The sequence below is a fragment of the Scyliorhinus canicula genome, chromosome 11, assembly GCF_902713615.1.
Source record: "Scyliorhinus canicula chromosome 11, sScyCan1.1, whole genome shotgun sequence".
NCBI classification, from domain to species: domain Eukaryota; kingdom Metazoa; phylum Chordata; class Chondrichthyes; order Carcharhiniformes; family Scyliorhinidae; genus Scyliorhinus; species Scyliorhinus canicula.
In genome coordinates, this window is record NC_052156.1 from 2066042 (window position 1) to 2090243 (window position 24202).

Consider the following 24202-nt stretch of genomic DNA (forward strand, 5'->3'; position numbering starts at 1 on the left):
ATGCCCCTCATAATTTTGTAAACCTCTATCAGGTCGCACCTCAACCTCCGTCGTTCCAGTGAGAACAAACCGAGTTTATTCAACCTCTCCTCATAGCTAATGCCCTCCATACCAGGCAACATCCTGGTAAATCTCTTCTGCACCCTCTCTAAAGCCTCCACATCCTTCTGGTAGTGTGGCGACCAGAATTGAACACTATACTCCAAGTGTGGCCTAACTAAGGTTCTATACAGCTGTAACATGACATGCCAATTCTTATACTCAATGCCCCGGCCAATGAAGGCAAGCATGCCGTATGCCTTCTTGACTACCTTCTCCACCCGTGTTGCCCCTTTCAGTGACCTGTGGGCCTGTACACCAAGATCTCTCTGACTTTCAATACTCTTGAGGGTTCTACCATTCACTGTATATTCCCTACCTGGATTAGACCTTCCAAAATGCATTACCTCACATTTGTCCGGATTAAACTCCATCTGCCATCTCTCCGCCCAAGTCTCCAAACGATCTAAATCCTGCTGTATCCTCTGACAGTCCTCATCGCTATCTGCAATTCCACCTACCTTTGTGTCGTCTGCAAACTTAATAATCAGACCAGTTACATTTTCCTCCAAATCATATATATATACTACGAACAGCAAAGGTACCAGCACTGATTCCTGCGGAACACCACTAGTCACAGCCCTCCAATCAGAAAAGCACCTTTCCATTGCTATTCTCTGCCTTCTATGACCTAGCCAGTTCTGTATCCACCTTGCCAGCTCACCCCTGATCCTGTGTGACTTCACCTTTTGTACCAGCCTACCATGAGGGACCTTGTCAAAGGCCTTACTGAAGTCCATATCGACAACATCCACTGCCCTACCTGCATCAGTCATCTTTGTGACCTCTTCTAAAAGCTCTATCAAGTTAGTGAGACACGACCTCCTCTTCACAAAACCATGCTGCCTCTCGCTAATACGTCCATTTGCTTCCAAATGGGAGTAGATCCTGTCTCGAAGAATTCTCTCCAGTAATTTCCCTATCACTGACGTATGTTCCCTGCAAGCTTACTTTCGTACTTTATTTTCCCCTCCTTAATCAATCCTTTGGTCTTCCTTTGCTGAATTCTAAACTGCTCCCAATCCTCAGACCTGTTGATGTTCTGGCCAATTTATATGCCTTTTCCTTGGATCTAATACTATCTCTAATTTCTCTTGTAAGCCATGGCTTGGCCACTTTTCCATTTTATTTTTGAGCCAGACAGGAATAAACAATTGTTGCAGTTCCCCCATGTGCTCTTTGAATGTTTGCCATTGCCTGTCCACTGTCATCTCTTTAAGTAAAGTTCTCCTATCCAAGAACTCAAGAAGCTTGACATCATCAAGGACAAAGCAGCCCACTTGATTGGAACCCCATCGACCATCTTCAACATTCACTCCCTCTATCATCAACACACATGGCAGCAATATGTACCACTCCAAGGTTACTTCGACAGAACCTTCCAAACCCAAGATCTCTACCACCTGGAAGGACGAGGGCAGTAGATACCTGGAAACACCAACACCTCCAAGTACAGTTCCGAGTCACACACCACCCTGACCTGGAATTATATGACTTCAAAAAGTACCTGAAAATCTGGGTTCAAATCACACAATAGCAGATTTAACTTTGCTGTTCCAGTATTATCTTCATCGATCTCTTTTGCACTTTCTCCAGTGAGTCTATATCCTTCCATCTAAGATGGAGACCAGGATCACAGAAAAGGCCCTTCAGCCCATCGTGTCTGCGTCGCCGCATGAAAGACACCCACCTCTCCCACCCTCCCAGGCAGAGCGTTCCAGACCCTCACCACCCTCCCGACAGCGTGTTCCAGCCTCTCCCACCCTCCCAGGCAGTGTGTTCCTGACCATCACCACCCTCCCAGGCAGTGCGTTCCAGACCGTCACCACCCTCCCAGGCAGCGCGTTCCAGACCGTCACCACCCTCCCAGGCAGTGTGTTCCTGACCATCACCACCCCCCCAGGCAGTGTGTTCCTGACCGTCACCACCCTCCCAGGCAGCGCGTTCCTGACCCTCACCACCCTCCCAGGCAGTGTGTTCCTGACCCTCACCACCCTCCCAGGCAGTGTGTTCCAGACCATCACCACCCTCCCAGGCAGTGCGTCCCACACCGTCACCACCCTCCCAGGCAGTGTGTTCCTGACCATCACCACCCTCCCAGGCAGTGTGTTCCTGACCATCACCACCCTCCCAGGCAGTGTGTTCCAGACCCTCACCACCCTCCCAGGCAGTGTGTTCCTGACCGTCACCACCCTCCCAGGCAGTGTGTTCCTGACCGTCACCACCCTCCCAGGCAGCGCGTTCCAGACCGTCACCACCCTCCCAGGCAGTGTGTTCCTGACCGTCACCACCCCCCCAGGCAGTGTGTTCCTGACCGTCACCACCCTCCCAGGCAGTGTGTTCCTGACCGTCGCCACCCTCCCAGGCAGTGTGTTCCTGACCGTCACCACCCTCCCAGGCAGTGTGTTCCTGACCGTCGCCACCCTCCCAGGCAGTGTGTTCCTGACCGTCACCACCCTCCCAGGCAGTGTGTTCCTGACCCTCACCACCCTCCCAGGCAGTGTGTTCCTGACCGTCACCACCCTCCCAGGCAGTGTGTTCCTGACCCTCACCACCCTCACAGGCAGTGTGTTCCAGACCCTCACCACCCTCCCAGGCAGCGCGTTCCAGACCGTCACCACCCTCCCAGGCAGTGTGTTCCTGACCGTCACCACCCTCCCAGGCAGTGTGTTCCAGCCTCTCCCACCCTCCCAGGCAGTGCGTTCCAGCCTCTCCCACCCTCCCAGGCAGTGTGTTCCTGACCCTCACCACCCTCCCAGGCAGTGTGTTCCTGACCCTCTCCCACCCTCCCAGGCAGTGCGTTCCAGACCGACACCACCCTCCCAGGCAGCGCGTTCCTGACCATCCCCACCCTCCCAGGCAGTGTGTTCCTGACCCTCACCACACTCCCAGGCAGTGTGTTCCTGACCGTCACCCCCCTCCCAGGCAGTGTGTTCCTGACCCTCTCCCACCCTCCCAGGCAGTGTGTTCCTGACCCTCACCACCCTCCCAGGCAGTGTGTTCCTGACCGTCATCACCCTCCCAGGCAGTGTGTTCCTGACCATCACCACCCTTCCAGGCAGTGTGTTCCTAACTGTCACCACCCTCCCAGGCAGTGTGTTCCAGACCGTCACCACCCTCCCAGGCAGTGTGTTCCAGCCTCTCCCACCCTCCCAGGCAGTGTGTTCCAGACCCTCACCACCCTCCCAGGCAGTGTGTTCCTGACCCTCTCCCACCCTCCCAGGCAGTGTGTTCCTGACCCTCACCACCCTCCCAGGCAGTGTGTTCCAGACCCTCACCACCCTCCCAGGCAGTGTGTTCCTGACCATCACCACCCTCCCAGGCAGTGTGTTCCTGACCATCACCACCCTCCCAGGCAGTGTGTTCCTGACCATCACCACCCTCCCAGGCAGTGTGTTCCTGACCCTCACCACCCTCCCAGGCAGTGTGTTCCTGACCGTCGCCACCCTCCCAGGCAGTGTGTTCCTGACCCTCACCACCCTCCCAGGCAGTGTGTTCCTGACCGTCACCACCCTCCCACGCAGTGTGTTCCAGCCTCTACCCCCCTCCCAGGCAGTGTGTTCCAGACCGTCAACACCCTCCCAGGCAGTGTGTTCCAGACCGTCACCCCCCCTCCCACGCAGTGTGTTCCAGCCTCTACCCCCCTCCCAGGCTGTGTGTTCCTGACCGTCACCACCCTCCCAGGCAGTGTGTTCCAGACTGTCATCACCCTCCCAGGCAGTGTGTTCCAGCCTCTCCCACCCTCCCAGGCAGTGTGTTCCAGACCGTCACCATCCTCTGGGTAAAAACGTTTTCCTCAAATCCCCCCTAAACCTCACCTTGAACTTGTGTCCCCCTCGTTACTGAGCCTTCAGCTAAGGGGAACAACTGCTCCCTATCCACCCTGTCCTTGCCCCTGATTACCTTGTCCACCTCGATCAGGTCTCCCCTCAGTCTTCTCTGCTCCAGAGAAAACAACCCATGCCTATCCAACCCCTCTCCATAACTGAAACGTTCCATCCCAGCAACATCCTGGTGAATCTCCTCTGCGCCCCCTCCAGTCCAATCACATCCTTCCTGTAATGTGACGACCAGAATTGCACCCAGTGCTCCAGCTGTGGCCTTACCAATATTCTACACAACTCCAACATGCCCTCCCTGCTTCTGTAATCTATGCCCCGATTGATAAAAGCGAGTGTCCCATATGCCTTTTTCACCCCCCCTATTAACCTGCCCTTCTGCCTTCAGAGATCTATGGACAAACACGCCAAGGTCACGTTGTTCCTCGGAACTTCCCAGTGTCAGATCACTCATTGAATATTTCCTTGTCACATTACTCCTTCCAAAGTGGATCACCTCACACTTTTCAGGGTTAAATTCCGTCTGCCACTTTTCTGCCTATTTGACCATCTGGATATATCTCCCTGTAACCCAGGACACTCAGCCTCACTGTAAATCACCCGGCCAATCTTTGTGTCATCCACAAACTTACTGATTCTACCCCCCACATAGTCATCTATGTCATTTATATAAATGACAAACAATAGAGGGCCCAGCACAGATCCCTGTGGTACGTCACTGGACACTGGCTTCCAGTCACTGAAGCAGCCGTGATGCCATCACCCTCTGTCTCCTGCAGCTAAGTCAGCTTTTAACCCATCTCATCAAGTTCCCCCGTACTCCATGTAAATTTGCCTTCTTTATAAGTCTCCCATGTGGGACCTTGTCAAATGTTTACAATACTTCAAGTGTGATTCATTTCAATGCCCTGTACTTAGAAAGAATAGAAAAAGCAACACACTGACAGTCCTGCATCCAGTATAAAAACTATTCCCATATTTAAAAAAACAATGATTGTGGTTTCAGTGCAACTCACCACACAGACACAGGGGGTGATAAAGAGCCAACACCACTTGATCCAGGCTAATGGACGATAGCCAATCATTCGAGCAATATCATCGATGAATCGGTCTGCACCTGGAGTTTGGAAAAATAAGAAATGTGGGGGTTCAATTCATGATTTACACAGGCTCATCCCACAACTCAAAGCTGATCTCCCATGAGGGCTCGCACTCTGTTGTTCCCCCTTCATAACCCAAGCAGGAAATAATACACTCTGTTAATGACACACTCTGTTAATGACACACTCTGTTAATGACACACTCTGTTACCCAACTGATTGTTTCCATCAAACAGTTTTTCCAATCTCCAATATTTTTATATATAAAGAACAAAAAAGGAAATGGAAAAAAAAAACATTTTACTGCCCGATGATTTTTCTCCCTGTCCTGGAATCTTCAATTCCGGAAGAGTCCAGGACGAATCATGAAGGGTTGGTAACTCCTGCTGTCAATTCGGAAAAGTCAAGGAAATTCCCTGGCGGAGAGCTGGATCCTTACCAACTCTCTGCTGACCTGTCAGTAACGCCAGACGTGGGCATTGGTGAGATGACTGTTGGACATTGTGGACAGGTCTGCAGATTCTCAGCATGGATTTTTAAAAAGAAATTTAGAGTACCCAATAATTTTTTTTCCACTTAAGGGGCAATTTAGCGTGGCCAATCCACCTACTCTGCACCTCTTTGGGTTGTGGGGGTGAGACCCACGCAGACACGGGGAGAATGTGCAAACTCCACACGGACAGTAATCAGGGCTGGGATCGAACCTGGGACCTCAGCACCTTGAGGCAGCAGTGCTAACCACTGTGCCACCGTGCTGCCCCAGGGTGGGTTAATTTGGTCATGATCTGTATTTAATGCAGCCCATCCAGGAACTCCTGCTTTTTGGCCGGCACTCTTTCAGCTGCCGGACAAGGATTTGCTGTCGTCCTTAACCTCCATGATATCCTTCATTGAAACGCGTCAGGGAACCATTCCCTGCTTGAAGCAGCTGAAAAAAATCACGTTAAATAATTTTCGGATATCCAGAGAGTAAAGAATATTGAAATCTCACTCCACGTCTTCAATGTCCAGATTTCCCGGGGAACCAGCTCTCTCTACCTTTTGGAGCAATGATTTGAGGGTAAACCTGGGCTAACCTGCAGACCCCAAGATTAACCCGTATCTAATTCACCAGTCCGTGTACAATATCAGGAGTGTTGGTCTCTCTGTTGAAGGAAAGGCAATTTCAGCGATGAGGGGTTTAGACAGAGTGAATGAGGAGAGATAGTTTCCAGTGGATGGAGGGTTACTAACCAGAGGGGTGAAGATAATGGGATAAAGAATCACTTCACACAGCGAGTTGCTGTGATATGGAAGGTGCTGCCTCACAGGGCGGTGGAAGAAGATTCAATAATAACTTTTAATTTGTTAATTTAGAGTATCCAATTATTTTTTTCCAATTAAGGGGCAATTTAGCGCGGCCAATCTACCTACCCTTCACATCTTTGGGTTGTGGGGGTGAGACCCACGCAGACACGGGGAGAATGTGCAAACTCCACACGGACAGTGACCCGGGGTGAGATTGAACCTGGGACCTCGGCGCCGTGAGGCAGCAGTGCTAACCACTGCGCCACCATGCTGCCCTTCACTCAGAACCTTCAAAAGGAAATTGGATAAACAGTTAGAAAATTAAACATTTGGCAGCCCATTGGGCAAAGAATTACAGAGTGTGAGGCTAATTAGATCGCTCTTCCTAACTGCTGGCACAGTGAGGAGGGGCTGAATGGTCGCCTTCTCTACTGTTAGATTCTATACCAGTTCCAGAGGCGAATGGGGTCCTGCGGAATTGCTCTGGTTCGATATGACGAAGGGATTAGATAGACGGGCTTCACGGGACCCAGGTTGGGGACCGAGACGGGTTGCCGGGGGAACGGCTGTTACAACGCCTGCTTCATAACATTCTCATATCATTTAGAGGCAAAAATCTCAAATATTCAAAGGACTTACCATAAACCCAGGCAACAACAATACACTCCCAGAAGGCCTGCCAGAGCAATGTGATACCACTGGCAGAGTAATAGTCAAACAACTGGAAGATGTACATTCCACCCTGTAACACAACAAAGGCAGAATTAGGCACTAGCTGGTATAAGGAACAGGAGGAGGCCATTCAGCCCCTCAAGGCATTTCATCAGATCATGGTTCATTTGTCTAACAACATAGGATCTGAAAGTCACATTAAACTGGATGAGTGATTGTTGAATTTGGTACCAGGCAGAATATTTTCAAGTTAAAGATCACGTGAGGTGGCAAACTGACAGAATGAAAAGTCCACAACTGAGCAGCTTGTTACTCACTATCCCTGGATAAATACAAAGTGTAGAAAATCCTAACAGGTGGAGAATGTGTGGAAGTGGCGAGGTGGAGGGCCGGGTTTAACCGGACGAAGGCGGTGCTCCACAGACGGAGTGTGAAGTTCGGCATGTTGCAGCCGGCGCGTCTGTGGGTCACCTATAAGGATCGGCACCATTATTTTGATTCCCCGGAGGAGGCGTCGGCCTTCGTGGAAGCCGAGAAACTGGACACAAACTGAGGGTCCCCCGGAGGGGGGATGCTGTATAATACTGTATTTATTTATACTGTATGTGTATTTGCGGGGTTTAGGGTATGATGTGGGGTGGCCGTAGGGTGGGTGGGGTGATGCCGTATGGGTGTTTTCTTTATGGGTTTTCTAGCACGAGTTGGGTGGACGGGTTTGGACTGAGGGGTAAACGGGGTGTTTGGGGAGCTGGTGAGGGGGACTGACAAGGGGAGTGGCCCTGGAGGAGGCGGGGCCCGGCAGGGCGAAAGCACGGGCTTTCTGCGGGGTCCCCGTGCTGGGAGAGGGAGGGGGCGGGGTTTTCTTTTCCCGCGCAGGAGCGGGGGAGGGTGGACTGGTTGATGGGCACTATGGGGGAGGGGCAGTCCCACGTTGGGAGGAGCCGAAAGTAGGGCGGGAGCCGCCGGTGTCAGCAGAAGATAGCTGGCTCACGGGAGTGCTGTAGAGGGGGGGGGGGGGGCGCGGCTAGGAGGGGTCCTAGCCTGGGGGGGGGGGGAGGGGAGGGGAGGGGTGGGGGGTAACCGGGTTGCTGCTGAAACGGTCAGGAAGGAGCTGGAGGACGCAGGGGGGGCTGGAGGGGGGGGGGGAGGTGCCACCGTGGGGAACTGGCAGAGCGTGGGATGCTGGCCGGGGGTGGGCAAGGGATGGGGTATGGCTAATCGGCAGGGGAAGGGGGCAGGGAGCCCTCGGATCCGGCTGATAACCTGGAATGTGAGGGGGCTGAATAGGCCGGTCAAAAGGGCCCAGGTATTTGCGCACCTGAAGGGGCTGAAGGCGGATGTGGCCATGCTCCAGGAGACACACCTGAGAGTGGTGGACCAGGTCCGGCTGAGGAAGGGGTGGGTGGGCCAAGAATTCCACTCAGGGCTGGACGAGAAGAGTAAAGGGGTGGCGATCCTGGTGGGGAAGAAGGTGTCGTTTGAGGCGTTAAATGTGGTGGCTGACAGTGGCGGGAGGTACGTGATGGTGAGTGGTAAGCTGCAGGGGGAGCGGGTGGTGTTGGTGAATGTTTATGCCCCAAATTGGGACGATGCGGGGTTTATGCGGCGTATGCTGGGCCGCATTCCGGACCTGGAGGTGGGGGGCCTGATCATGGGGGGGGGACTTCAACACAGTACTGGATCCCCCATTGGATCGATCCAAGTCCCGGACGGGTAGGAGGCCGGCGGTGGCTAAGGTGTTGAGGGGATTTATGGACCAGATGGGGGGGGTGGATCCCTGGAGGTTTGCGAGGCCAAGGGCCAGGGAATACTCGTTTTTCTCCCAGGTACATAAGGCCTACTCGAGGATTGATTTTTTTGTCCTGAGCAGGGGGTTGGTTTCGAGGGTGGAGGATGCTGAATACTCCGCCATTGCCATTTCAGATCATGCCCCGCACTGGGTGGACCTCGGGCTGGGGGAGCAGAGGAACCAGCGTCCGCTCTGGCGCATGGAGGTGGGGCTGCTGGCAGATGAGGAGGTGGCCGGGAGGGTTCGGGGGTGTATTGAGAGATACCTCGAGGCCAATGATAACGGGGAGGTTCGGGTGGGGACGGTCTGGGAGGCATTGAAGGCGGTGATGAGGGGGGAATTGATCTCCATCCGAACCCAAAGGGAGAGGGGGGAGCAGAGGGAGAGGGAGAGACTGATAGGGGAGATGGTGCAGGTGGATAGGAGATATGCGGAGGCCCCAGAGGAGGGATTGCTGGGGGAGAGGCGTAGCCTTCAGGCCAGATTTGACCTACTGACGACCAGAAAGGCGGAAGCTCAGTGGAGGAAAGCACAGGGGGCGGTGTATGAACACAGGGAGAAGGCGAGCAGGATGCTGGCGCACCAGCTCCGGAAGCGAGACGCGGCCAGGGAGATTGGGGGAGTGAGGGATAGCGCTGGGAAGGTGGTGCGGAGGGGGGTAGAGGTCAATGGGGTCTTCAGGGACTTTTATGGGGAACTGTACCGGTCTGAGCCCCCGGTGGAGGGGGATGGAATGGGGCGCTTCCTGGACAGGTTGCGTTTCCCGAGGGTGGAAGAGGAGCGGGTGGAGGGACTGGGGGCGCCGATCGAGTTGGAGGAGGTTGTCAAAGGGATAGGGAGCATGCAGTCGGGGAAGGCGCCGGGGCCGGACGGGTTTCCGGCTGAATTCTATAAAAAGTATTTGGACCTGTTGGGCCCCCTGTTGGTCGAGGCAAGGGAGGGGGGGGGGGCTTTGCCCCCAACTATGTCGCGGGCGCTGATTTCCTTGATCCTGAAGCGGGACAAGGACCCTCTGCAGTGTGGATCATATAGGCCGATTTCGCTGCTGAACGCCGATGCTAAGCTGCTGGCAAAGATCCTGGCCACTAGAATAGAGGATTGCGTGCCCGGGGTCATTCATGAGGACCAGACGGGGTTTGTGAAGGGAAGGCAGCTGAACACAAATGTGCGAAGACTCCTCAATGTCATTATGATGCCGGCGGTGGAAGGGGAGGCGGAGATAGTGGTGGCGTTGGACGCGGAGAAGGCCTTTGATAGGGTGGAGTGGGAGTATTTGTGGGAGGTGTTGGAGAGGTTTGGGTTTGGGGAGGGGTTTATTCGGTGGGTGAGGCTGCTCTACGAGGCCCCGATGGCAGGTGTAGCCACGAATAGGAGGAGGTTGGAGTACTTTCGGCTGCATCGGGGGACGAGACAGGGGTGCCCCCTGTCCCCCTTGCTCTTCGCGTTAGTGATTGAGCCCCTGGCCATGGCATTGAGGGAGTCAGGGAACTGGAGGGGCCTGGTGTGGGTTGGGGAGGAGCATCGAGTGACACTATACGCGGACGACCTGTTGCTGTATGTGGCGGACCTGGTGGGGGGGATGCCGGAGGTGATGAGGATCCTTAGTGAATTCGGGGTTTTTTCGGGGTATAAGCTGAACCTGGGCAAGAGTGAGGTGTTTGTGGTGCATCCAGGGGATCAAGAGGAGGGGATTGGTAGGCTCCCATTGAAGCAGGCAGGGAAGAGCTTCAGGTACCTAGGGGTCCAGGTGGCTGGGAGTTGGGGGGCCCTGCACAAGCTCAACCTCACAAGGTTGGTGGAGCAGATGGAGGAGGAGTTTAAGAGGTGGGATATGTTACCGCTGTCACTGGCGGGGAGGGTGCAGTCCGTTAAGATGACGGTGCTCCCGAGGTTTTTGTTCTTGTTCCAGTGCCTCCCCATCTTTATCCCGAAGGCCTTTTTTAGGAGGGTCAACAGGAGTATCACGGGGTTTGTGTGGACGCATGGGACTCCGAGGGTGAGAAGAGTGTTCCTGGAACGAGGCAGGGATAGGGGGGGGCTGGCATTGCCCAACCTCTGTGGGTACTATTGGGCTGCCAACGCAGCAATGGTGCGTAAGTGGGTAATGGACGAGGAAGGGGCAGCATGGAAGAGGATGGAGGCAGCGTCATGTGTGGGCACGAGCCTGGAAGCGCCAGTAACTGCGCCGTTGCCGCTCCCTCCAACGAGGTATACCACGAGCCCGGTGGTGGCGGCTACCCTCAAAATTTGGGGGCAATGGAGACGGCACAGGGGAGAAATGGGGGGCTCGATGGAGGCCCCGATATGGGGGAACCATCGGTTTGTTCCAGGGAGCATCGATGGCGGATTTCTGGGCTGGCACAGGGCAGGGGTTAGGAGGTTGAGGGACCTGTTTGTGGAGGGGAGGTTCACGAGCTTGGGGGAGTTAGAGGGGAAGTTTGGGCTCCCCCTGGGGAGCATGTTTAGGTACATCCAGGTGAGGGCGTTTGCCAGGCAGCAGGTGGAGAGGTTCCCCTTGCTGCCCCCACGTGGGGTACGGGACAGGGTGCTCTCGGGGGTGTGGGTTGGAGGAGGGAGGATTTCGGACATATACCGGGTAATGCAGGAGGTAGACGAGGCCTCGGTGGAGGAACAGAAGGGTAAATGGGAAGAGGAGCTGGGTGAGGAGATTGAGGAGGGGACGTGGGCGGATGCCCTGGAAAGAGTGAATTCCTCCTCTTCCTGTGCGAGGCTTATCCTCATACAGTTTAAGGTGCTACATAGGACCCACATGACTGGGACGAGGATGAGTAGGTTTTTCGGGGGCGAAGACAGGTGTGCTAGGTGCTCGGGGAGCCCAGCGAACCACGCCCATATGTTTTGGGCGTGCCCAGCGCTGGGGGAATTTTGGAAGGGGGTGGCAAAGACGGTGTCGAGGGTGGTGGGATCCAGGGTCAAGCCAGGCTGGGGACTCGCATTTTTGGGGTTGCAGTGGAGCCGGGAGTGCAGGAGGCGATAGAGGCCGGTGTTCTGGCCTTTGCATCCCTAGTAGCCCGGCGGAGGATGGAAGGATGCGAGGCCCCCAAGCGTGGAGGCCTGGATCAATGATATGGCGGGGTTTATCAAATTGGAGAGGGTGAATTTTGCCCTGAGGGGATCAGTACAGGGGTTCTTTAGGTGGTGGCAGCCTTTCCTGGACTTCCTGGTGGAACGGTAGGGAAATAGGCCGACAGCAGCAGCAGCCCGGGGGGGGGGGGGTAAGGATTGGGGGGAGGGAGAACTGTGCACATGGGTTTGTGGAGGGTGCTATCTCTCTCTTGTTTGTTTTTTTTTTCTCTTTGTTGTTGTTCTTTCTTTTTGTTTGAAGTTGCTCTTGAAGCTGGGGGGGTATTGTTCATGGGGTGTTACCGCGGTTGTATGTTAATAGAGCTAAGATGTTCATATTTTCTATTTTGTATTTTATTTTGTAAAAATTTCAATAAAAATTATTTATTTTTTTAAAAAGTTCCGCACGCATGAGTACGGCCTCAACAGGGACCTGGGATTCATGTCGCATTACATCCACCCCCCACCATCTGGCCTGGACTTGCAAAATCCTACCAACTGTTCTGGCTTGAGACAATTCACACCTCTTTAACCTGGGGTTATCCCTATCTCTGGATCTGTAATGATTTGATTACCTGCAAATGCTCGCATTCCAAGTATTGTCCAGCATCTCTGACTTTGTCGATATAAATGTTTCTGGAACATACCTCGCCATTCACCTGAGGAAGGAGCAGTGCTCCGAAAGTTCGTGTTTGAAACAAACCTGTTGGACTTTAACCTGGTGTTGTAAGACTTCTTACTGTGCTCACCCCAGTCCAACGCCGGCGTCTCCACATCATGGCAACCCTATCTAACCCTCTGACTATCTAATATGTCTCTATTAAGTCACCTCTCAGCCTTCTCCTCTCTAACGAAAACAACCTCAAGTCCCTGAGCCTTTCCTCGTAAGACCTTCCCTCCATACCAGGCAACATCCTAGTAAATCTCCTCTGAACCCTTTCCAAAGCTTCCACATCCTTCCTATAATGTGGTGACCAGAACTGCACGCAGTACTCCAGGTGCGGCTGCACCAGAGTTATGTACAGCTGCAGCATGACCTTGTGGCTCCGAAACTCAATCCCCCTACTGATAAAGGCTAGCACACCATTTGCCTTCTTAACAGCCCTATTAACCTGGGTGGCAACTTTCAGGGATTTATGTACCTGGATGCTGAGATCTCTCTGTTCATCTACACTACCAAGAATCTTGCCATTAGCCCAGTACTCTGCATTCCTGTTACTCCTTCCAAAGTGAACCACCTCACACTTTTCCGCATTAAACTCCATCTGCCACCTCTCAGCCCAGCTCTGCAGCTTATCTATGTCCCTCTGTAACCTATAACATCCTTCAGCACTATCCACAACTCCACCGACCTTCGTGTCATCTGCAAATTTACTAACCCATCCTTCTACACCCTCTTCCAGGTCATTTATAAAAATGACAAACAGCAGTGGCCCCAAAACAGATCCTTGCGGTACACCACTAGTAACTGAACTCCAGGATGAACATTTGCCATCAACCACCACCCTCTGTCTTCTTTCAGCTAGTCAGTTACTGATCCAAACCGCTAAATCACCTTCAATCCCATACTTCCTTATTTTCTGCAATAGCCTACTGTGGGGAACCTTATCAAATGCCTTACTGAAATCCATATACACCATATCAACCGCTTTACCCTCATCCACCTGTTTGGTCACCTTCTCAAAAAACTCAATAAGGTTTGTGAGGCATGACCTACCCTTCACAAAACCGTGTTGAGTATCGCTAATCAACCTGTTCTTTTCAAGATGATTATAAACCCTATCTCTTATAACCTTTTCCAACATTTTACCCACAACCGAAGTAAGGCTCACAGGTCTATAATTACCAGGGTTGTCTCTACTCCCCTTCTTGAACAAGTGGACAACATTTGCTATACTCCAGTCTTCCGGCACTATTCCTGTCGACAAAGACGACATAAAGATCAAGGACAAAGGTTCTGCAATCTCCTCCCTGGCTTCCCAGAGAATCCTAGGATAAATCCCATCTGGCCCAGGGGACTTACCTATTTTTACACTTTCCAAAATTGCTAACACCTCCTCCTTGTGAACCTCAATCCCATCTAGCCTGGTCGACTGTATCTGAGTATTCTCCTCGACAACATTGTCTTTCTTCAGTGTAAACACTGACGAAAAATATCCATTTAACGCTTCCCCTATCTCCTCTGATTCCACACACAACTTTCCACTACTATCCTTGATTGGCCCTAATCTTACTCTAGTCATTTTTTTGTTCCTGATATAACTATAGAAAGCCTTAAGGTTTTCCTTGATCCTATCTGCCAACAACTTTTCGTATCCTCTCCTCGCTCTTCTTAACTCTCCCTTTAGGTCCTTCCTGGCTAACTTGTAACTCTCAAGTGCCCTAACTGAGCCTTCATGTCTCATCCTAACATAAGCCTTCTTCTTCCTCTTGACAAGTGCTTCAACTTCCTTAGTAAACCACGGTTCCCTTGCTCGACCACTTCCTCCCTGCCTGACAGGTACATACTTATCAAGGACACGCAGTAGCTGTTCCTTGAAAAAGCTCCACATTTCGATTGTACCCATCCCCTGTAGTTTCCTTCCCCATCCTATACATCCTAAATCTTGCCGAATAGCATCATAATTGCCTTTCCCCCACCTATCCCTGCCCTTCGCTAAAGTAAACATAACCGAATTGTGATCACTATCACCAAAGAACTCACCTACATCTAAATCTAACACCTGGCCGGGTTCATTACCCAGTACCAAATCTAATGTGGCATCGCCCCTTGTTGGCCTGTCTACATACTGTGTCAGAAAACCCTCCTGCACACACTGCACAAAAACTGACCCATCTATAGTACTCGAACTATAGTATTTCCAGTCAATATTTGGAAAGTTAAAGTCCCCCATAACAACTACCCTGTTACTCTCGCTCCTGTCGAGAATCATCTTTGCTATCCTATCCTCTACATCTCTGGAACTATTCGGAGGTCTATAGACAACTCCCAACAGGGTGACCTCTCCTCTCCTGTTCCTAACCTCGGCCCATACTACCTCAGTAGACGAGTCCTCAAACGTCCTTTCTGCCGCCGTAATACTTTCCTTGATTAACAATGCCACACCCCCCCCCCCCCCCCCCCCCCCCCCCCCTCTTTTACCATCTTCTCTGTTCTTACAGAAACATCTAAATCCTGGAACCTGCAACAACCATTCCTGTCCCTGCTCTACCCATATCTCCGAAATTGCCACAACATCGAGATCCCAGGTACCAACCCATGCTGCAAGCTCACCCACCTTATTCCGGATGCTCCTGGCGTTGAAGTAGACACACTTCAAACCAGCATCTTGCTTGCCGGTGCCCTCTTTCGAACTTTTAACCCTATCCCTGACCTCACTACTCTCAACATCCTGTAGACTGGGACTACAATTTAGGTTCCCATCCCCCTGCTGAATTAGTTTAAACCCCCCCGAAGAGCACTAGCAAATCTCCCCCCCAGGATATTGGTACCCCTCTGGTTCAGGTGTAGACCGTCCCGTTTGTAGAGGTCCCACCTACCCCAGAATGAGCCCCAATTATCCAGGAAACCAAAACCCTCCCTCCTGCACCATCCCTGTAGCCACGTGTTCAACTCCTCTCTCTCCTTATTTCTCACTTCGCTAGCACGTGGCACGGGTAACAACCCAGAGATAACAACTCTGTTTGTTCTAGCTCTCAGCTTCCACCCTAGCTCCCTGAATTTCTGTCTCAAATCCCCATCTCTCTCCCTACCTACGTCGTTGGTACTTAAACATCAGTGAAACACCCTGAAGAGTTTTCAAGGCGTAGTCCAAAGCATTTTGATTCAGAGACATTAAGATGATAAACCTGAGCAAGAATTGGTTTTAACGAAGGCCCTGAAGGTGGAGCTTAGTGATGGAATTCCAGAGCAGTGGGTGAACAAAGAACAATACAGCAAAGGAACAGGCCCTTCGGCCCTCCAAACCTGTACCGGTCATGATACCACCCTTGGCCAAAACCCTCAGCCCTTCCTTGTGCCGTATCCCTCTATACCCATCCTATCCATGTGTTTGACGAGATGCCTTATTATTAATTATTATTAAAACTCCGTTAATGTATCTGCTTCCACAATATCCCCCAGCAACGTGTTCCAGGCACTCACCACCCTCTGTGTAAAAAACCTGCCTCACACATCTCCTCTAAACTTTGCCCCACGGACCTTCAACCTATGCCCCCTGGTGACTGACCCCTCCACCCTGGGAAAGAATGCCTGCCCATCCACTCTATCCATGCCCCTCCATAATCTTGTAGACCTCTATCAGGTCACCCCTCAACCTCCGTCATTCTAATGAAAACAGTCCGAGTCTATTCAGCCTCTCCTGGGGTGGAGATTGGGGGCTGAAGACACGGTGAACATGGCAGAGTGGAAGAAGTGATTTGCAGAAGTCTGAGGGTTGATGCAGACGCGATGGGCTGAATGGCCTCCTTCTGCACTATGGGGGCTCGAAGTGGGTTCCAGACTAGAGTTCATTTGGTTACAAAAAAAATAAATTGGATTCCTGAGAGCTGGACAACAACTGAAGAGTAGATTTTAATTTGTGAAGATGTGGTGGTGTCGGGTAAATCTGGGCAGCGAGAGATGAACTGGGCCATTTGGTCCAAAGCTAGAAGATCAGATTGGGGCAGTGAATGGGGCTTGGTCTCTGGAGCCAGATACAGAAGGAGTGGCCGACTGATCTTGCCAAGTTAATCTGAAGTTTGCACAAGAAGTGAAAGGCAGCAGTTCCATCGTTTCAGGTGAACCGTGGGGTCTTTGGTCACATTGAAGTGATGGCTGGTCTTTCCCTACCTTTTTTGGGACATTGGGACCGGTTCTGGGGGAGGTGGGACTACTACAAATTGGACGGTCTACACCTGGGCCGGACTGGAACCAATATCCATGGGGTTGCTTTTGCTAACGCTGTTGGGGAGGGTTTAAACTAATGTGCCAGGGGGATGGGAACCAAATGAGGAGGTTAGTGGACAGTAAGGAGGTAGTAACTAAAGCCTGTAAGGAACTAGATCATGAAGTCAGCGTGACTAAGGGGAGGAGTAGGAAGGGAGCAGCTGATGAAATCAAAGCGACTGGTGGTCTGAGGTGCATTTGTTTTAATGCAAGAAGTGTAGTAGGTAAGGCAGATGAACTTAGGGCTTGGATTAGTACCTGGGAGTATGATGTTATTGCTATTACTGAGACTTAGTTGAGGGAAGGGCATGATTGGCAACTAAATATCCCAGGATATCGATGCTTCAGGCGGGATAGAGAGGGAGGTCAAAGGGGTGGAGGAGTTGCATTACTGGTCAGAGAGGATATCACAGCTGTGCTGAAGGAGGGCACTATGGAGGACTCGAGCAGTGAGGCAATATGGGCAGAGCTCAGAAATAGGAAGGGTGCGGTAACAATGTTGGGGCTGTACTACAGACCTCCCAACAGCGAGCGTGAGATAGAGGTACAAATATGTAAACAGATTATGGAAAGATGGAGGAGCAACAGGGTGGTTGTGATAGGAGATTTTTATTTTCCCAACATTGACTGGGATACACTTAGTGTTAGGGATCTAGATGGAGCAGAATTTGTAAGGAGCATCCAGGAGAGTTTTTTAGAGCACTATGTAAATAGTCCAACTCGGGAAGGGGCCATACTGGACCTGGTATTGGGGAATGATCCCGGCCAGGTGGTTGAAGTTTCAATCGGGGATTACTTTGGGAATTGTGATTACAATTCCGTAAGTTTTAGAATACTCATGGACAAAGACGAGATTGGTCCTAAAGGAAGAGTCCTAAATTGGGGGAAGGCCAACTATACCAAAATTCGGCAGGAGCTAGGGAATGTGGTTGGGAGCAGCTGTTTGAAGGTAAATCCACATTTGATATGTGGGAGGCTTTTAAGGAAAGGTTGATTAGAGTGCAGGACAGACATGTCCCTGTGAAAATGAGGAATAGAAATGGCAAGATTAGGGAACCATGGATGACGGGTGGAATTGTGAGACTAGCTAAGAGGAAAAAGGAAGCGTACATAAGGTCTAGGCGACTGAAGACAGACGAAGAATATTGGGAATGTAGGACCAATCTGAAACGAGGAATCAAGAGGGCTAAAAGCGGTCATGAAATATCTTTAGCAAACAGGGTTAAGGAAAATCCCAAAGCCTTTTATTCATATAAAAGGAGCAAGAGGGTAACTAGAGAAAGGGTTGGCCCACTCAAGGACAAAGGAGGAAAGTTATGCGTGGAGTCAGAGAAAATGGGTGAGATTCTTAACGAGTACTTTGCATCGGTATTCACCGAGGAGAGGGACATGACTGATGTTGAGGTTCGGGATAGATGTTTAAATACTCTTGGTCAAGTTGGCTTAAGGAGGGAGGATGTGTTGGGAATTCTAAAAGACATTAAGGTGGACAAGTCCCCAGGTCCGGATGGGATCTATCCCAGGTTACTGAGGGAAGTGAGAGAGGAAATAGCTGGGGCCTTAACAGATATCTTTGCAGCATCCTTGAACATGGGTGAGGTACCGGAGGACTGGGGAATTGCTAATGTTGTCCCCTTGTTTAAGAAGGGTAGCTGGGATAATCCAGGGAATTATAGACCGGTGAGCCGGACGTCAGTGGTAGGGAAGCTGCTGGAGAAGATACTGAGGGATAGGATCTATTCCCATTTGGAAGAAAATGGGCTTATCAGTGATAGGCAACATGGTTTTGTGCAGGGAAGGTCATGTCTTACCAATTTAAAAGAATCCTTTGAGGAAGTGACAAAGTTGATTGATGAGGGAAGGGCTGTAGATGTCATATACATGGACTTCAGTAAGGCATTTGATAAGGTTCCCCATGGTAGGCTGATGGAGAAAGTGAAGTCTCATGGGGTCCAGGGTGTACTAGCTAGATGGATAAAGAACTGGCTGGGCAACAGGAGACAGAGAGGAGTGGAAGGGAGTTTCTCAAAATGGAGAACTGTGACCAGTGGTGTTTCACAGGGATCCGTGCTGGGACCACTGTTGTTTGTGATATACATAAATGATGTGGAGGAAGGTATAGGTGGTCTGATTAGCAAGTTTGCAGATCACACTAAGATTGGTGGAGTAGCAGATAGCGAGGCGGACTGTCGGAGAATACAGCAGAATATATAGATTGGAGAGTTGGGCAGAGAAATGGCAGATGGAGTTCAATCCGAGCAAATGCGAGGTGATGCATTTTGGAAGATCAAATTCAAGAGCGAACTATACGGTCAATGGAAGAGTCCTGGAGAAAATTGATGTGCAGAGACATCTGGGAGTTCAGGTCCATTGTACCCTGAAGGTGGCAACGCAGGTGGATAGAGTGGTCAAGAAGGCATACAGCATGCTTTCCTTCATCGGACGGGGTATTGAGTACAAGAGTCGGCAGGTCATGTTACAGTTGTATAGGACTTTGGTTAGGCCACATTTGGAATACTGCGTGCAGTTCTGGTCGCCACATTACCAGAAGGATGTGGATGGTTTAGAGAAGGTGCAGAGGAGGTTCACCAGGATGTTGCCTGGTATGGAGGGTGCTAGCTATGAAGCTTTAGAGAGGGTGTGAACCAAGAACTGCAATTCCCAAGCTCCCAGTAACATCACCACAATGATAACATCCGACAAAATCTAACCTTGTGTCAATGATGATAACTTGTGTTTCTATTGCACCTTTAATGGAATGGCATTAGGGGTATTTCAGAACACAATAATGCACTGAAAGGTAATACCAGCACGTTATCAACTCAACAACAATTACACAGAGGCTACAAGACCTTTGTGTGAGCAAAGATTCGGAATAATTTAAAGAGCCACTCACTGAGCAAGTCGAAGGCATTGATACCACTTGGATGATAACTATTATAAACTGTAATATGCACTAAGATAACTGATCGTGCAATAACTAATCTAGTCAGAATTAGAATGGGATTTGTGTGATGTCCGCACTCCTCTGCTTTCCCAGACATCTACAATCTGACCAATTACACAAAGTCTGAGGCAAAAATACAAACCCTAAAAATACCAATCAGGACAATGCTTTACCCCTTCCAGCTGCTGGGGGATTGTCCGCCCAGGGAGTGGCTGCTATTTACTTCGACCCTCCATTTCTCCGGATCATCCCCTCTCCAACTCCAGAAGTAATGTAACTGTCCATTTGACTCTGTAGGAATATAGCTCCAGATCCTCCTTTCCCGCTCTCTGTCTCTCTCCCTCTCTCTGTGTCTCTTTCTCGTCACTCTCTGTCTCACAGAATCATAGAATTCCTGCAGTTCAGGAGGCCATTCGGCCCATCGAGTCTGCACCTACCATCTGAAGAGCACCCTACCCAGACCCATGCCCCTCACCCTATCGCCGTAACCCCACTCAGGGGCAATTTACCATGGCTAATCCACGTAATCCGCACATCTTTGCACTGTGTGTGGAAACCGAAGCACCCGGAGGAAACCCACGCAGACACGGGAAGAACGTGACAGACAGTGACCCAAGGCCGGAAGGGAACCGGGGTCCCTGGCTAACCACTGTGCCATCATGCTGCCCTGTCTGTATCTGTTCCTTTCTCTGTCTCTCTATATCTCTCTTGCCTTTCTATCTCTCTCTTGTCTCTCTCTGTCTCTGTTTCTCGCTCTCTTCCTGTCTCTCACCCTCTCTATTTCTCTCTTGTCTCTGTCTCTCTTTCTGGCTCAGCCTCTCTCTCCCTCTCTCTTGTTTCCCCGCCTATCTGGCTTTCTCTCTGACTGTCTCTTTCTCTCTTCCTGGATCATTCTGTCTCCCTCCCTCTGTCTCTCTCTGATCCTCTCTCTTTCTCAATCCACCTGTGGTCTCTCTCTCTCTCTCCCTAACTCTCCCTCTCTCTGTCTCTCTCTATCTGTCTCTGTCAGTCTCCATGCTGCGCTCTCTCTCTCTGTCTCAAATCATGCTGAACAAATCTACTGGAGTTTTTTTGAGGATGTAACCAATAGAATAGATATGGGAGAACCAATGGATGTGGTGCATTTGGACTTTCTGAAGACTTTGATAAGGTCCCTCATAAGCGATTAGTGGGCAAAGTTAAAGCACATGTGATCGGGGGAATATATCGCATGGGTTGAGAACGGGTTTCCAGACAGGAAACAAAGAAAAGTACAGCACAGGAACAGGCCCTTCGGCCCTCCAAGCCCGTGCTGACCATGCTGCCCGACTAAACGACAATCTTCTACACTTCTGGGGTCCGTATCCCTCTATTCCCATCCTATTCATGTATTTGTCAAGATGCCCCTTAAATGTCACTATCGTCCCTGCTTCCACCACCTCCTCCAGCAGCGAGTTCCAGGCACCAACTACCCTCTGTGTAAAACACTTGCCTCGTAAATCTCCTCCAAACCTTGCCCTCGCACCTTAAACCTATGCCCCCTGGTAATTGACCCCTCTACCCTGGGAAAAAAACCTCTGACTATCCACTCTGTCTACGCCCCTCATAATTTTGTAGACCTCTATCAGGTCACCCCTCAACCTCTGTCGTTCCAGTGAGAACAAACTGAGTTTATTCAACCGCTCCTCATAGCTAATGCCCTCCATACCAGGCAACATCCTGGTAAATCTCTTCTGCACCCTCTCGAAAGCCTCCACATCCTTCTGGTAGTGTGGCGACCAGAATTGAACACTATACTCCAAGTGTGGCCTAACTAAGGTTCTGTACAGCTGCAACATGACTTGCCAGTTCGTATACTCAATCCCTCGGCCAATGAAGGCAAGCATGCCGTATGCCTTCTTGACTACCTTCTACACCTGTGTTGCCCCTTTCAGTGACCTGTGGACCTGTACACCTAGATCTCTCAGACTGTCAATACTCTTGAGAGTTCTACCATTCACTGTATATTCCCTACCTGCATTAGACTTTCCAAAATGCATTACCTCACATTTGTCTGGATTAAACCCTATCTGCCATCTCTCCGCCCAAGTCTCCAAACGATCTAAATCCTGCTGTATCCTCTGACAGTCCTCATCGCTATCCGCAATTCCACCAACCTTTGTGTCTTCTGTAAACTTACTATTCAGACCAGTTACATTTTCCTCCAAATCATTTATATATACTACGAACAGCAAAGGTCCCAGCACTGATCCCTGCGGAACACCACTAGTCACCGCCCTCCAATTAGAAAAGCACCCTTCCATTGCTACTCTCTGCCTTCTATGACCGAGCCGGTTCTGTATCCACCTTGCCAGCTCACCTCTGATTCCGTGTGACTTCACCTTTTGTACCTGTCTACCATGAGGGACGTTGTCAAAGGCCTTACTGAAGTCCATATAGACAACATCCACTGCCCTACCTGCATCAATCATCTTTGTGACCTGTTCAAAAAACTCTATCAAGTTAGTGAGACACGACCTCCCCGTCACAAAACCATGCTGCCTCTCACTAATACGTCCACTTGCTTCCAAATGGGAGTAGATCCTGTCTCGATTCTCTCCAGTAATTTCCCTACCACTGATGTGAGGCTCATCGGCCTGTAGTTCCCTGGATTATCCTTGCTACCTTTCTTAAACAAAGGAATAACATTGCCTATTCTCCAGTCCTCCGGGACATCACCTGAAGACAGAGAGGATCCAAAGATTTTCCGAGTGGCAGGCGGTGATTAGTGGGGTACCTCAGGGATCAGTTTGTGATTATATATGAATGATCTGGATGTGGAAACCGAATGTACCATTTCCAAGTTTTCTGATGACACAAAACTGGGCAGAACTGTGAGGAGGGTGCAAGGCGGCTTCAAGGAGATTTTTACAGGCTGAGTGAGTGGGCAAGCTCACGGCAGATACAGTTCAGAGAGGGTAAAGTTATACACTTCAGTGTGAAAAACAGAAAGGAAGAATATTGGGCGCGATTCTCTGCACTCATGATGGGGCGGAGAATAGCGGGCGGCGCAAATTTTTACGGCGACGCTGGTCCGACGCCCTCCCGCTATTCCCCCCCCCCACGGCGAGCAGCGATTCTCCCCTGGCCGATGGGCCGATTTCCAAGGCCTTTACGGCCGTTTTCACGATTTTTACTACACCTGCTGTACCAGTTCGTGAAAACGGCCGCAAAGTGCCGTTCTGCACAACCATGCCACCGATTGGCACGGCCGCGGCCAAGGGTGGCATGGGCACGCGATCGGTGGGCACCGATCACGGGCAGCGGGTCCGATTCCCGCGGGGCAGCTGAGGGGCATTACGGACCGCGCATGCGGGGGTCTGACGCATATGCGTGGATGACGTCATCATATGCGTCAGCCGTCGCTAACTTTGGCGTGTGGGCTTAGCGAAATTCGTTAAGCCCGCGATGCCGGAGTTCACGGGGCCACAATGCTACCCCCGACCGGGGAACAGAATCGGGTCCCGGGAGGGGGCGCGGAGGCTGCCATGAAACACGGCCGGTTTGGTGGCAGCCTTCACGACTGTCCACTTTTGCGGAGAATCGCGCCCATTGTTTAAGTGGTGATATAATAGGAAATGTCGATGTACAAAGGGATGGGTGCCCTTGTCCACCAGTCAATGAAAGTGGAGTGACAGGTGCAGCAAGTAATTAGAAACGCAAATGTTACAGGAACATAGGAACAGGAGGAGGCCATTCAGCCCCTTGAGCCTGTCCCACCATTCAATGAGATCATAGCTGATCATAGAATCATAGAATTTGCAGTACAGAAGGAGGCCATTCGGCCCTTCGGGTTTGCACCCACCCACTTAAGCCCCCACCTCCACCCTATCCCCGTAACCCAGCAACCCCTCCTAACCTGTTTGGACACTAAGGGGCAATTTAGCATGGCCAATCCACCAAATCTGCACATCGTTGTACTGTGGGAGGAAACCGGAGCACCCGGAGGAAACCCACGCAGACACGGGGAGAACGTGCAGACTCCACACAGACAGTGACCCAGCGGGGAATCGAAGTTTTTATATTTGAAGTGGCATTGGGAGAGCGTGGGGATATGGCATTGAGATCAGCCACAATCATATTGAATGGCAGAGCAGGTTAGAAGGGCCGAATGGATCCTCCTGCTCCAAGTTTCAATGGTTCTTTCTTCCTCTCTCTCCATCTGTCTGTCTCTCTTTCTGAGTTTTGCTCCCTCTCTGTCTCTCTCTCTCTCTCTGTCTCTCTACCCCTCCTAGTGTCTCTTTCCCCCATCTGTCTCTCTCTATTTCTCTCTCTCTCTCTCTCTCTCTCTCTCTCTGTCTCTCTCTCTCTCTCTGTCTCTCTCTCTGTCTCTCTCTCTGTCTCTCTCTCTGTCTCTCTCTCTGTCTCTCTCTCTGTCTCTCTCTCTGTCTCTCTCTCTCTGTCTCTCTCTCTCTGTCTCTCTCTCTCTGTCCTCTCTCT

At 51.1% G+C, this 24202-nt stretch overlaps 1 protein-coding gene across 1 annotated transcript in view; it reads right to left on the reverse strand.

The window, feature by feature from the left end:
- The window catches only part of LOC119973625 (sodium- and chloride-dependent creatine transporter 1-like), a 161057-nt gene that overhangs the window by 14172 nt on the left and 122683 nt on the right, over positions 1 to 24202 (reverse strand). The window contains exons 4-5 of the mRNA XM_038812006.1: positions 6965 to 7126; positions 4955 to 5055 (exon numbers count right to left, since the gene is read on the reverse strand). Coding sequence (XP_038667934.1) covers positions 4955 to 5055; positions 6965 to 7126 — 263 coding nt within the window. The remainder of the gene's footprint in view (positions 1 to 4954; positions 5056 to 6964; positions 7127 to 24202) is intronic.